The following is a 14317-nucleotide window of genomic DNA, read 5'->3' as shown; positions in this document are numbered from 1 at the left end:
TACTACAGCTTTTGAAATCTTGAAATCTGGGATTATGATACTTCCATCTTGTTCTTCTTTCTCAAGATTGCTTTAAAGATAGTCTGTTTTTGATATAAAAAAAGTAAAAAGGAAACTCAATGGGACATATAGAATGCGGTCAAAGGAAATGAATTAACAGATAATAGCAGAAGAAATATAACTGGCCAATAAACATGAAAATGGATACTCAACTTCACTAATGATAAAAGAAGGGAAAATTAAACTGCTAGTAAGGTACTACTTGTCACCTTGAAGACTGGCAAAGGAGGAAAAATCCATATTGTGCAATGTGGGGAGAAGGCAAAGATAGGATATCATTTACTAAACTTGTTCCCCCAAAGAACAATTTGGTAATATCAGATGAAAAGTGTGAATTCTGATGCAGGATTTGGAGAAAAAAGCCCTTATATGCATTGTACCTATCCACCATTCCCTGGGTACCATGCTCCTTACTCCTCCTGCCTCTACAGTTTCTTTTACAGTCCTTCCCTGAGGGTTCACCTAAAGCTTACACCTCCCTTCGAAGTCTGCATCAGTCTCTTTACTCTTTCCCCCACTATTCCTGCTGAATCCCTGTCACACCTTCCTGATGCATTTTGACTAAAACCCAAATGTCTTGCCATGGTTTATAATGGTCCTTGTGTTCTGGCCACTGCCTATTTCTTCCCTTTCCCTATTATGCCCTAGCAGAATGGCTGAGAGATTTTGACACTGTGTGTACTTTGTTTTCTGCTTAGAATGCTCTTTCCTACTGTTACCTGCTCTGCCCTCACAAACATGTAGCTCCTTACGCTTAGGTCTCCACCCAAACGTTGCTTTTCCAGAGAGGCTCTCTAATAAAGTTGGGCCCTCTCATATGTGCTCCCTTAACACCTTTTTATTCAGTGTGAAATCTTGAGGTTGTTCTGCTACTCAAATTAAGACTTGAGTTATTTTTAGCATCAACATTGTCATAAAGGAAACTATTGGGAATAACCAGAACAAAGACTGTCATTCTCATCGGTTGGCTATTTTTTTTTTTTTTTTTAGTTTTTTTTAATGTTTTTTTTTTTTTTTTTTTTTTTTTAATTTTTGAGACAGAGAGAGACAGAGTGTGAGCAGGGGAGGGGCAGAGAGAGAGGGAGACACAGATCTGAAGCAGGCTCCTGGCTCCCAGCTGTTAGCACAGAGCCTGACGCGGGGCTTGAACTTACGGACTATGAGATCATGACCCGAGCTGAAGTCAGATGCCCAACTGACTGAGCCACCCAGGGCGCCCCTTGGTTGGCTATTTTTGATCATGTTTCTCTGATCTTCACAAGACATGAAAACATATTGTTTATATATTTTGGTTCATTGCCTTTGGATTTTTGTTTGTTGGTTTGTTTTGGATTGACTATCCTATCTTAACATGGAATTTGACTGTGAAATCTAATAAAGTCATGAAGCTATTAATCTATACTTGATTGAGTGATAGAGTAATTTTATCACATTTCTAAATAAGAATATATGTTTTAATGGAAGGGAAGGGTTATAGATTAACTTTAGTAAAACTGTATATATATGTATAAATATATATATATATATAGTATATTAACTTTATAGTAGTTATATAGTAGATTAACTTTAGTGAAACTCCCTGTCTGTCTCTCTTTCCATATATATATATATGTATATATATCTCCCTGTATATATATATGGTCCTGGATAGAATTTTTTCTGGCTTTACTTTTGTTTGACAGATAAAGTATTTTGTAATATTACTACTACCTTTCTAACCTTTGGTATGTTTAAGCTGGTTAGTGATATATTCTTAATTAATTTTGCATTGGAAATCTATTTTTTTTAAATATAATTTATTGTCAACTTGGCTAACATACAGTGTATACAGTGTGCTCTTGGTTTTGGGGGTAGATTCCCGTGATTCACTGCTTACACACAATACCCAGTGCTCACTTATCCCAACAAGTGCCCTCCTCAATGCCCATCACACATTTCCCCCTCTCTGGAAATCTATTCTTAAATTTAAAGCTAAAATATTGAAGTGGCTGAAGATTTATTTTGGCATGGAATAAATTAGTATTTTCTGATATTCTCATATGGAAAATTTTGATGGTTCTGCTTTCGGTCTCTTGCTTTCTTGCCCTGTTCCCAGCACTAGATAATATATATTGATACCTGGAAGATGGCATGCAAACCTGAAACTGTATTTTCTGTAATTATTATTGAATTTCATTTCCAAGAATATAGTAGTCACATTTGACCTAAGATTTGGGTTTTTGAGTGGGTGTAGAAATCAGAAAAGATGTAAGAACATTTCTCATGAGTATTTTGGTTAGTAGATAATTAAAACCTGTGATAAACTAACATTAGCTTGACTTGTAATGAATTTGAAATACTCAATGTATTCGATTCGAATGTATTCATTATAGTTGGCTACCAAGATTTTATACCTGTCAGAAAATCTTAAAGAGACCTTAGAAGTTAAGAAATAATAATAATGGCAACTATTCATTTCATATACTGTGTCAGGGTGTCTTTAAGTATAGTATTTTTAATCCTCACCCTAATCCTGCCTTATTTTTCCTGTTTATATTTTTTTAAATAATTTTTAAAAACGTTTATTTATTTTTGAGAGAGAGAGAGAGAGAGCGCGCATGTGAGCAGGGGAGGGGCAGAGAGAGGGGGACAGAGAATCTGAAGCAGGCTTGTGCTGACAGTAGGGAGCCCCACATGGGGCTCGAATTCAGGAACTGTGAGATCATGACCTGAGGTGAAGTCAGACGCTCAATGGACTGAGCCACCCAGTTGCCCCTCTCCTGTTTTTTTTTCAGTGGAAGAAACCAGGACTCAGCAAACTGAGTACATGAACTCTGTCTCAGGAGCATCTCTGCATGGTTTGCCAACTAGTTGCATCAATTAGTTTTCCAAAAGATGGGGAGACTGAGCCTAGTGAGGCTGGAAGGCTTGTTCATCATCACATAGCTACTTAGCAGCAGAATGAGGACTTGGATCCCTGGCCTCCTGACTCACATTCCGGTGCACTTTTCACTACATCAGGACACGTTGGCTCCTGAGCCCCAAGTGACAGCCCCAGACAGCTGTGTTTATCTGTCTTGCATGTCCCAGCTTGTTTTGCTAGCTGAGCAAAAACTACTTAAAAGGATCCTCAATCTTCACCTTCCCATTCCCCTCCACTTACACTCTTATACTCCCACTTGCCCCATGAATAACTTCACAGAAAGAATTGTGCAATGTCACTAAGCCTTCCTCTGGTGTCAGAGTTACTCCCTGAGAGAACATTCACTTCCTCATGACTCCAGTTTACTGTCAGATTGGCTTTCCCTCTTTTCTCTTTGATCGGAATCTTAGTTGTTTAGGCAGGAATTTGAGGAGCAGATGTTATACCCCTTGAAGAAGCCCTTTAATTCTCCTTAGTACTGTGTCTAATGACTCTTAATCCTGTCCTTTTAACTCTGTGGCTGGCAGAATTAAGAGCGAAGTGGGACAGGAATGGTGAGCTTGATGCTTAACTTTTCATTTTAATGTTGACAAAGAGAGCACATGGAACAGTGACACAGAGGGAAAACATTAAGTTTGCCTCTACAGCTAAAATTAAGTGAATGTTAGTGTGGGATCGTTGAGATTGTGTATTTCCCTCCAAATATAAATAGAGCAATTTCATAGAGCACATAGCCAGAGAAATAGAGCCACTATTTTTACTACCTTATCGTCTTAAATTTTGCTATGGTTTTTAGATTGTTACTTGTAAAGAGAAATAAAAATGATTCACCAGAAAAAACAAAGTGATCTCACATAGTACTCGATCTTTCATGGTTAGTGGAGAAAATCAACTTCTCCAAAGTGAGAGTACTGTTAACAAGGATATACCCTATGAACTACTTTGTTTTAGCAGTCTGAACTTTCTAATTATGAAAAGTCTGATCTGTTTGTTTATACACATATGTGTATAAATATATATATGTGTATAAATACATATATATTATATATATTACACACATATATAATTGTATACATTGGCTGTTTAGTTCAGTTTGTTTATATATGCATTTGTATACATACAAATTTATATACAAATACAAATGTATATATGAACAAACTGGACTAAACAGCCAGTAATTTTTCTCAGTTTCTAACCAATCACTTGAAATTTAGTATATCAATTAGCATCTGATTAGTAGAGAGAAATCACACAGCAATTTGAAAAGGGAAAGCTTATTATAAAGATTACTAACTGTAACAGAGGATTGGAGAAATGAGGGATTGGCTAGAAGAATACTCTAGAGAAGAATAGCAAATAAAAAGAGCATCTATTACCCCTAGGGTAGAGATAGAGCATTCAAAGTTGATGCCTCCAGGACTGAGATCCAGACATTTGAGAGGATAAGGCTTTGGTTCATTGAATGATAAAGAAGTTGCTGGAGTGCCTGGGTGGCTCAGTTCGGTTAGGTGACTGACTTCACTCAGGTCATGATCTCCCAGTTCATGAGTTTGAGACCCGAGTCAGGCTCTGTGCCAACAGCTCAGAGTTTGGAGCCTGCTTTGGATTCTGTGTCTCCCTCTGTCTCTGCCCCTCCCCTGCTCATGTTCTGTCTCTCAAATAAATAAATAAACATTAAAAAAAAAAAAAGAAGAAAAGAAACTTCCTTTAAAAAAAAAAAAAGAAAAAGAAGTTGTGACAGCAGAACTTTTCAAAACCTAACTGGACTCACTGCTATAGCTGGGGTTGGGGGGGGCAGTGTTGCAGGAGGGAAGGGGCTGGGTGTTGCTGACCACCAGGTACTTCAGCAGCCTGGTGGAGACCAGCTGCACAAGCTGCGGGAGCCAGATGCTAGGGAAGCCACCTGAGGTGCTGGAGCCCACCAGGAGCAGCACACTAGACCCAGCGAGGAAAGCCTCTTCCACCTGCGATGTCTCTGTAGTACCCTCTACGTCAAAACCTCAGGCCGATGGGCAAAGGAAAAATAGTTAGAGGGCCCACATTTATGTTTGCAGAGCAGGCACTGAAGGATGAATTTGGAGCTAAGAGGCAATAAATGGACAACTGGCACATCTGGTGATGAAGTATATAGTTTGATATCTTATTATTATTGGTGCCTCCTTCTGGAGTAAACATTTAAATTTGGGACCCTGCTCAGAATTTTCCTAAGGATTTCGTTCCTTCCCAGCATTTTCAGAAGCATGTGATAGGCCAGAGAGGCTTTTCTTTTTAGGAAGGAAGTACCTGGGCAATAGCACCATATTTGCTTTTTTTTTTTTTTTAATGTTTATTTATTTTTGAGACAGAGAGAGACAGAGCATGAACGGGGGAGGGTCAGAGAGAGAGGGAGACACAGAATCTGAAACAGGCTCCAGGCTCTGAGTGGTCAGCACAGAACCTGACGCGGGGCTCGAACTCACGGACCACGAGATCATGACCTGAGCTGAAGTCGTATGCTTAACCGACTGAGCCACCCAGGCGCCCCCATATTTGCTTTTCTAAGTTTCTTTCTCATGAGCATCTGGTGTGGGAGCTTCAGTTTCTCCTCTACCTTAATTCACACTGTGAAATTTCTCACACTGTCACACAGTCTAACCTCAGAGCACACTCGGACCTTTGTTTGAATTATCTTTGCATTGGAATTAACTTTGAATCAGTGTATTAAGAACGGCTCTTTTAAGAATAAATATTTAAAAAACTATCAGCTAGAATTTCAGCATTTTAGGAGAAATGGTCAGTGTAATTTTTGAGCACCAGTTTCTAGTTAGTGGTAGCTGTACAAAAGAGCAGTTTCATTGGTAAATATCTGATTTGGATTTAGTAACTAGCCAGGAAGAATAATTCCTTTTTTTTTTTTTTAAGATTTATTTAAGTCACCTCTATACCCAATGTGGGGCTCGAACTCATTACCCTGAGATCGAGTTGCATGCTTTTCTGACTGAGCCAGCCAGGCACCCCAGGAAGAATAATTCTTTTGAAGATTAGCCAGACACATTTAAATTTTGATTTTTTTGTGTCTATATTCTGTTTCTAAAAGACAAAATTATCATAAGTTAATAGTTTTTTTTCCTGAAATATCCATTTATTTCTCAGTCTTGAAATTACAGACTTAAAAGTAAATCTAAATAAGACTAAATTGCCTAAATTTTTGTTAAAATTGTCTTATCGTTGAGATTTATTTTATTTTGAGATTGGCCTGTTAGAATAAATCAAAGAATTTGACTGTTTTTTTTTTTTTTTTTTTTTTTTTTTTTTTGCCAAGAGAGTTATATTCATAAAAGAAGTTATGAGGACAGCTTAAAAAACAACCATGTTCAATTTTATTTTTGATAGAGAAATTTTATATTTGGGACTTTACTAAGTTGGTTCTCCAGCAGAATTCTTTGTGGGTTTGTGTATTAATATCTATTTAAAGTGTTTAATTATTTGTTGGCCATTCATATTTATTTGGTGATTTCTTTTTTGAGAGAATGATAACCTGTGATAGCATTCCTTTAAGATCGCTCTGATGTGATCCATCTCTGAAGAATGTTGTAGATGGTTTTTTAGCATGGGGAATAAGAAATTTTTACCTGACGAATTTACTTATTAGTCATTTCTAAATTTGTAACTGGAAATCAGTTACACTGACTTTTTTAGTACTTGTACTATTATCATCCAAATAGACTTTAATAGATTTCACTAGGGTTTGTGTGTGTGCATGTGTGTGTTTATTTATTTTGAGAGGGAGAGAGAAAGATAGAGCACAAGCAGGGGAGGGAGAGAGAAAGAGGGAGACAGAGAATCCCAAGCATGCTCTGCATCACCAGTGCAGAGTCTGACATGGGACTTGAACCCATGAACTGAGACCATGACCTGAGCTGAAATCAAGAGTTGGATGCCAACTGACTGAACTACCAAACACCCCGGATTTTCTTTCTTTCTTTCTTTAAAATTTTTACTTATTTTTGAGAGAGAAAGAGTGTGAGTAGGGGAGGGATAGAGAGAGAGGAAGACAGAATCTGAAGCAGGCCTCAGGCTCTGAGCTGTCAGCACAGAGCAGGATGTAGAGCTCAAACCCACGAACTGCAAGGTCATGACCTGAGCCGAAGTTGGATGCTTAACCAACTGAGCCCCCCAAGTCCCCCCCAGGTTTTCCTTTTTTTAAAGGCCATTTTACTTTGTATTTCATTTTTCATCTGTTTTATGAGCCAATAAGAATCTTCTGTTTTTCTTAAGTTCAGACTGTTTTATATTTATTTCATATTTTAACAGCTGCACTGTTCATATGTAGCTATTTAAATTTAAATAAAATAAAATTAAAAATTAAGTTCCTTAGTTGCACTAGCCATATTTCTAGTGCTCGATAGAAACATGTGGCTAGTGGTTATGACAATGGACAACACAGATGTAGAGCATTTCTACCATTGCAGAAAGTTCTGTTGGGAAGTGTTAGTCTTACGCAGAATGGTGACAGTCTCCTACATTGCAGTTGTTGATGTGACATCTTCCTTTGTCTCTGAAGGTAGATTTTTTTCATTTCACAGTCCCAGTGATACACTTGGTATTGTTAGCCTTTTAAATTTTAGTCATTTGGTACGTATATAGTGGTATCTGTAGTTTTACTTTGAGTTTCCTGATGAAAACATGTTTGGAAAAAAAGTGTTTTTAAGGTTTTACTTTTGTCTTTGACGTTCAACACTTTTGCTGTGATGTGCCTGGGTGTGGTTTTTTTGCTACCCTATTGGGGTTTATAGTACTTACTGAATCTCTGGGTTAGTGTCTTATCATTTTTCCAAAATTTTGACGGTCACCTCTTCACATGTTGCTTCTCTCTCTTTCCATTCTACAAATCTAATGTGAGGCTTTTTCACCATATCTCATGTTTCCCTTATGTTTTCTCTTGCATTTTCCATTTTTTCTCACCATGCTTCAGTCTAAAAATAATCGTTTAGCCAGTAATTCTCACCTGTTAAATCCACCCATTAGTTCTAAATTTCAGTTATTGTAGTTTTCATTCTAAAATGTCTACGTATTTCTTTTTTTGTGATTTTCAAATCTGTGTATAACCTATCTTGTCATTTAATTTCTTAATTATAGTTGTTTTAAATTCCATGACTCATAAGTTCAATATCTGGTATTCCCAATTTCTGTGAACTTGGGTAAAAAATTGTTTCTTTTCGTTAACCACTAACTGATTTTTATCATTTCCTTTAATTATGAAACTAGGCAACAAAGGCACAGGTGTACCTACAAATTTCAGTGCTTTCTTACTATATTATCATTACTACAGGTACATTGAAATATGTATTATTTATGCTCATCATTACTTTGAAATTACAGTAGATCTGCCTTTAGGCATAGTGTCTTGATACGTTAGTACGGAGACTCACATATTATGTCACAAATTAAAAAAATATTTTAATATTTATTCCTTTATAGCTGGTTTCCACTATATGCCTAATGTAGTTTTTTAAAGATGTTTAAAAAACATAGGAAGAAGGAGCCCACAGACTTCAGAGTGCAAAATGGTCCAGGCACAAAAAAATGGTGCTGTATAGTGTAGGTCAGATTGTGTCCTTGCTCCACTCAAAGCACTCTGGTTGGTTTCTTCTGATTTCTCTCAGAGAGAACAAAAGCCAAGGCCCTTTCAGGGGCTTACGTGCCCTCTGTGATCTGCACATCCCCACCTGCTGCATTCTGACCTCTCCAACTCCTGTTTGTTTTGCTCAGCCTGCTCCAGGTTACATTGGGCAAATGCCAGAACACTCTTGCTGCAGGTCATTTCTGATAGAAGTTGCTTCTTCTTAGAACACTCTTCCTCAAAATATTGTCACAGCCTACTCCCTCACTTCGTAGCCCACTCGGTCACTTACTTCCTGATCATTCTACTTAAAATATTTATTCCCGTCCCCTTGGTACACATTTTCAGTCCTCCCCACTCTGTTTTTTCCCATATACTTATTACACAGTTTTTCATATTCCATACTTTCCACTAGCTTAGTACTGATTTTGGGAGTGGGGCTCATCATAGACTTCAGTTACTGAGAGGTTGGACCTTTGGCAATAATAGGTCTATTTTGGAGAGTTACCATTGGTCCCATGCCTAACTTCTATCCCTACTTCCACTGCCTATTGCATTAACAGTGGCGTGGATGACGACAAAAGCTACCTAATGTCAACTGAACTGGCCAACTCATTTTGCATTGTTTATTGCCTCTTTCGAAGTTGATGTCCTTTGGGATTAACATGTGATACAAAAAGCTTCGTATTTCGTGTCCACTTTTGTGGGCGTGTCTACATGCATCTTCCCCACGTCTCCTTATCTCCATCTCTTGATCTCTCCTAGGGTTTGTCATCTTCTGGAGACAAACCCTACTTCTAGTTTCTCACCAGTGTACTTGATTTTTTGCTCACCGGATTCAATTAGCATGATGTCATCTAGATCATAGACCAACATGAATTTCTTCACGTTGTCCAGATGGTCCAGGTCCCTTCTGAGTATGTTAAGACAAAGGGCCAGAAAAGTAATGCAGCCCTGGCTCGAGCATGCACACATGTGCTCTTGTTGGTCACCTGTGAACGTCAACTGCTTTGGGTCCCTCTTCCTAATAGCGGTAGAAAAAGACGCTTTACCAAATCGTCCACTTACCTGACAGGGACAATAACCCTGTCTTTATAGGCTGCCAGAGAGGCCCTCTGGCTTTCACACTATAGTTTTTAATTGGTGATTTAGTCAGCCTCAGCCTTTCGTTGTCTTTGTTCATCGTACTGACTACCCAGGTAATAGGGATCCAGTTCTGCAGTTGTTTCAGTTATTCCTTTTCCCGTACCTCTCAGATGCCTGAAGTAGCCCACCAGCCAGTGTCTCTCCCTTCACGGTGAATTTGTGGCAGTTGCAGTTGCACTGTTGCAGCACGGCGGGGACTCTGTGCCACCTGCGACAGGGTCCTCACTGCTAGCCAGTCAGTGATGAATACTCCTCCGGGATCTCATTTTGGAATTGACTTCATAGGGCCGTTTCTGGTGGCAACTCTCTCAGGTCAGGTTCCCCAGAAACATACCTTGAAACTTCGGGATTTGCATGCAGAAGGTTGGTTGAGGAGTGCTCGTGGTGGGATCAGCCTCTGTGAGAGAAGGTGCAAGGGAAGCACGCTTAGGAAGGTGCAGGAATTGTGGCGTCATGGAGTGGCAGAAGCAGCCACAGCTGATCCCACAGGGAGACTGAAGCGGGTATAATTCTTCCGACATATCCCAGACTGAAGGAGAGAGCTGGGCCATTTTACTGCACATTGGTATTGAACGTGGGCTACTTTGGAATGGTAACATAGTCTGAAGCTAGGGGAATGAGTAGAGCGGTGAGAATGGAAGGGATGCCATAGTACCAGAGGAATAAAGGAGATGAAACCTTGTTCTAACGCCTTAGCTGTGAAGGGGAAAGAGGGGCGACAATCAGTAGCCGTTCCTGAGGACACTGGAAGGGATGGGATGCAGAATACAGGTATTAGATTTGCCTTGGGCAGGAAGAGGTTTACATCCACCATTGTAATCAAAGAGGCGGAGGAAGAGAGGTGTTCAGATGCAGATAAGTAAGTTTATAACACTAGTGGGAGGAAGTTGAGGCAGTTGTTGTTTGTTTCTTTTGGCAAAGAGCCAGACAAATCAACAGCTGAAAGAGGGGAGAGTTGGTTGGTGAGTAGAGATTTTAACAGATTGCTGTGGTGAGTGGGAGGAGAGCGTTAACAGGATAGCCACTGGTGTTGAGGACCCATTAGAAGTTGATGATCTTGCTTTTGAAGAATTATCAATTTGTGCAGTTGTGCAACTTTCTTCTGGCAGTGCCTAATGTAGTGGAAGTATAAATATTATGCCCAGTGTCTTACACACCTGTTTTCTTTTTTCTTTTACAAAGCCATCAGATCAAGTCATTGCAGTATAGTAACACGGGAGACATGATTCTTGTTGTATCTGGAAGCTCTCAGGCTAAAGTGATTGACAGAGATGGTTTTGAAGTAATGGAATGTATAAAGGGAGACCAGTATATTGTGGACATGGCGAACACCAAGGTAAGCATTAAACAATATTTTAGTGAATTTAATTAATTTGGCACACATTTGTTAACAACTTGTTTGAGTTGCTATAATTCATCCTAAAAATTAGTGTCTTGTTTTAAACACTGTATTGTTTCTCACAATTCTGTGGATTGATCAGGAAGTTCTTATGCTTCATATAGTGTCAGCTGGGGCACTAGGATGGTTTTAAGGTTCAAAATGCATCATTCACATGGTTTATGGTTGGTGCTCTACCCCATGGTATCTCTCCTGCTCCCAGCACTCCCCACCCATGCATGTGCATGCGTGCGTGCCCTCTCTCTCTCTCTCTCTGTGTGTCTCTCCCACTTTCTCTTTCCACATGTCTAGTTTGGGCTTTTTTCACAGTGTGGTGGACTTAGTGGGGTTTGACTTCTTGCTTGATGACTGGGTTCCATGAAGGATGGATATGGAAACTTTGGATTTTATAAGGTCTGGCTTCAAATCTTATGTAGCATCATAGCGCCAGTGCAAATTTGAGGAGAGGGGAGATAGATTCTACCATTTGGTGGTTGAATGACAAGATCACATTATAAAAGATCATGTGGGCGGGGAGATATGGATGTAGCCATCTTTATAAACAACATAGCACAAACTTACTATGTACTAGGGCTTAGGACAAGAATGAAAGAGTCTCATCAACCTTTTAAATAAAGATTTTTAGTGAGATAATATTTTTTTTTTTTTTTTTAATTTTTTTTTTTTTTTCAACGTTTATTTATTTTTGGGACAGAGAGAGACAGAGCATGAACGGGGGAGGGGCAGAGAGAGAGGGAGACACAGAATCGGAAACAGGCTCCAGGCTCTGAGCCATCAGCCCAGAGCCTGACGCGGGGCTCGAACTCACGGACCGCGAGATCGTGACCTGGCTGAAGTCGGACGCCTAACCGACTGCGCCACCCAGGCGCCCCAGTGAGATAATATTTTAAAATTACACTAAATACCAGTTAACTATAGCAGCATAAATCCTATCAAACTTAATGGCTTATTTATAATTGCTGACATATCTTTGGGATGGCTGGGCTTGGCTCCAAGCTCCAGTTAGTGCTAGGTCTGTTCCATGTGTTTCTGTTCCCGCTTGTACTAGCAAACTGCCTGAGGGCATGTTTTTCTCACGGTGATGGCAGAAACGTAAGAGGGAAACCCCAAATCTGGAAGCACATTTGAAGTCTTTGCTCATATGTCCACGGACGTTCCATTGGCCAGAGCAAATCACATGACTGTGGGTAACATCGGTACAGTGGAGAAATATGCTCAGGTCTTTAGTGAGAGGAACTGCAGTATCACATGCCAAAGCTGGAGGATGCAGGAGGGGTGATGGATTGGGAACAATAATGCAAGTTACCATAGATACATTACAGTGTCAGTGGATATAATTGATGCAGAAGTTTGAGCCTCAATTTTAATTTTGATTTTTACTCTTTCTTTCCCTGTCTTAGTACCTTCTTCTAAAACACTAATCATGGTTTGTAACTAAATCAAAATCTTATATGAGATTTGATTGTCTTAAGAAAATACAGTGGGTCCCGATTATTTGTTGTTCCTGTATTTGCAAGCTCACCTATTTGCTAAAAATTTTTTGTAACCCCAAAATCAGTACACAGTGCTTTTATGGTCATTTGCAGACGTGCATATGTACAGAGTGGCAAAAAAGAATTTGAAAAAGCTGATGCTCTTTTTTCTTGTTTCAGCTCATGTTGTAATCAAGTATCCTTTCTGTGATCTATGTAGTGTTGCGTTTTTCTTACTTGGGCAATTTTTGTTGGTGATTTTGCTGTTTACAATGGCCCCCAAGTGTAGTGCTGAAGTGCTGTAGCATTGTCTGGTGTTCCTAAGTGTAAGAAGTCCATGATGTGCCCTTGAGAGAATACATATGTTAGATAAGCTTCATTCAGGCATGACTTACAGTGCTGTTGGCTATGAGTTCAATGTTTGTGAATCAGGAATATATATTATTATATGGTTGTCCTTAAACAAAAACATAAATAAAGTTATGTATTAATTGCTTGATGAAAATGTGACCAGAGGCTTACAGGAACCCAACCCTGTATTTGATGATTCAGTGTTTACAGAACTTTATAGACCATAACTACTACAAATAAGGAGATTTGACTGTAATCTACTTTACATGCCCTGGTTGACCTATTGGAATAAATAAATATACTATGTTTCAAATTGCCTTCTATTGAACCCCAGTGAAGTGCCTCTCAACCCTAATGAGGATCCCAGCCTCATGCATATTTTTAGTTAGTTTTTTTTTTTTAAGTTTATTTTAGTTTTGAAAGAGAGAGACAGTACAAGTAGGGGAGGGGCAGAGAGAGAGGGAGACAGAGAATCCCAAGCAGACTTGGAGCTGCCAGCCCAGAGCCTGACATGGGGCTCGAACATACGAGATCGAGAGATCAGGACTTGAGCTGAAGCCAAGAGTTGGTTTCAGCTTAACGGACTGACCCACCCAGATGCCCCTTGACTAATTGTATTAAGTACCCAGTATATGTTAGATGATTCAAACAGAATTCAAATATAATTTAAGCATACAATTATATTGCAATGGTGGCTTCAGTAGTTTTTTTCATGTATTCCACTAGAATTTCTCATTCGTCTCTCCTTAACTTCAGTGTCCCTAGGATTCCACCAAAGATGATGTTGTGAGAGTGAGGGTGGTAAGGAAAGAAAGCAGACAGGGATATAGGTCCCTGTCCATATCTTAAACTCAGTTAGTTCTGCTTTTATCTGCTTTATTTGAAGCTTTTGGGAATCCAGAACTTTAAAAAACTGGTTTGTGGAAATGAAACCTTAAAAAACTCCTATTTATTCTCTTTTTAGCTTGTATTTACCATAGACAATAGTTCTTAAAAAGTATGAGGAAGAAAAGTTTTTGCCAGTCTCTAAGCTCTTCTTAATTGTTTCAGCCATTCAGGCATTTCTTACATTATAAAAAGACTAAGACTTTGTGGATTTAAGTTTTTTTATTTGTTTGTTTTTTTAATTTTTTTTTCAACGTTTATTTATTTTTGGGACAGAGAGAGACAGAGCATGAATGGGGGAGGGGCAGAGAGAGAAGGAGACACAGAATCAGAAACAGGCTCCAGGCTCTGAGCCATCAGCCCAGAGCCTGACGCAGGGCTCGGACTCCCAGACCGCGAGATCGTGACCTGGCTGAAGTCGGATGCTTAACCGACTGCGCCACCCAGGCGCCCCTGTGGATTTAAGTTTTAGCTAACAAAATTTCAAGGAGAAAGGAATC

General features: G+C 39.2%; 1 protein-coding gene across 1 annotated transcript in view; it reads left to right on the top strand.

The window, feature by feature from the left end:
- Nucleotides 1-14317, top strand: part of WDR70 (WD repeat domain 70) — a 300543-nt gene that overhangs the window by 72378 nt on the left and 213848 nt on the right. Inside the window, exon 8 of the mRNA XM_043599724.1 lies at nucleotides 10893-11046. Coding sequence (XP_043455659.1) covers nucleotides 10893-11046 — 154 coding nt within the window. The remainder of the gene's footprint in view (nucleotides 1-10892; nucleotides 11047-14317) is intronic.

This window comes from Prionailurus bengalensis, chromosome A1, assembly GCF_016509475.1.
Source record: "Prionailurus bengalensis isolate Pbe53 chromosome A1, Fcat_Pben_1.1_paternal_pri, whole genome shotgun sequence".
Lineage (NCBI taxonomy): Eukaryota > Metazoa > Chordata > Mammalia > Carnivora > Felidae > Prionailurus > Prionailurus bengalensis.
This window is presented reverse-complemented; position numbering and strand designations above follow the sequence as displayed.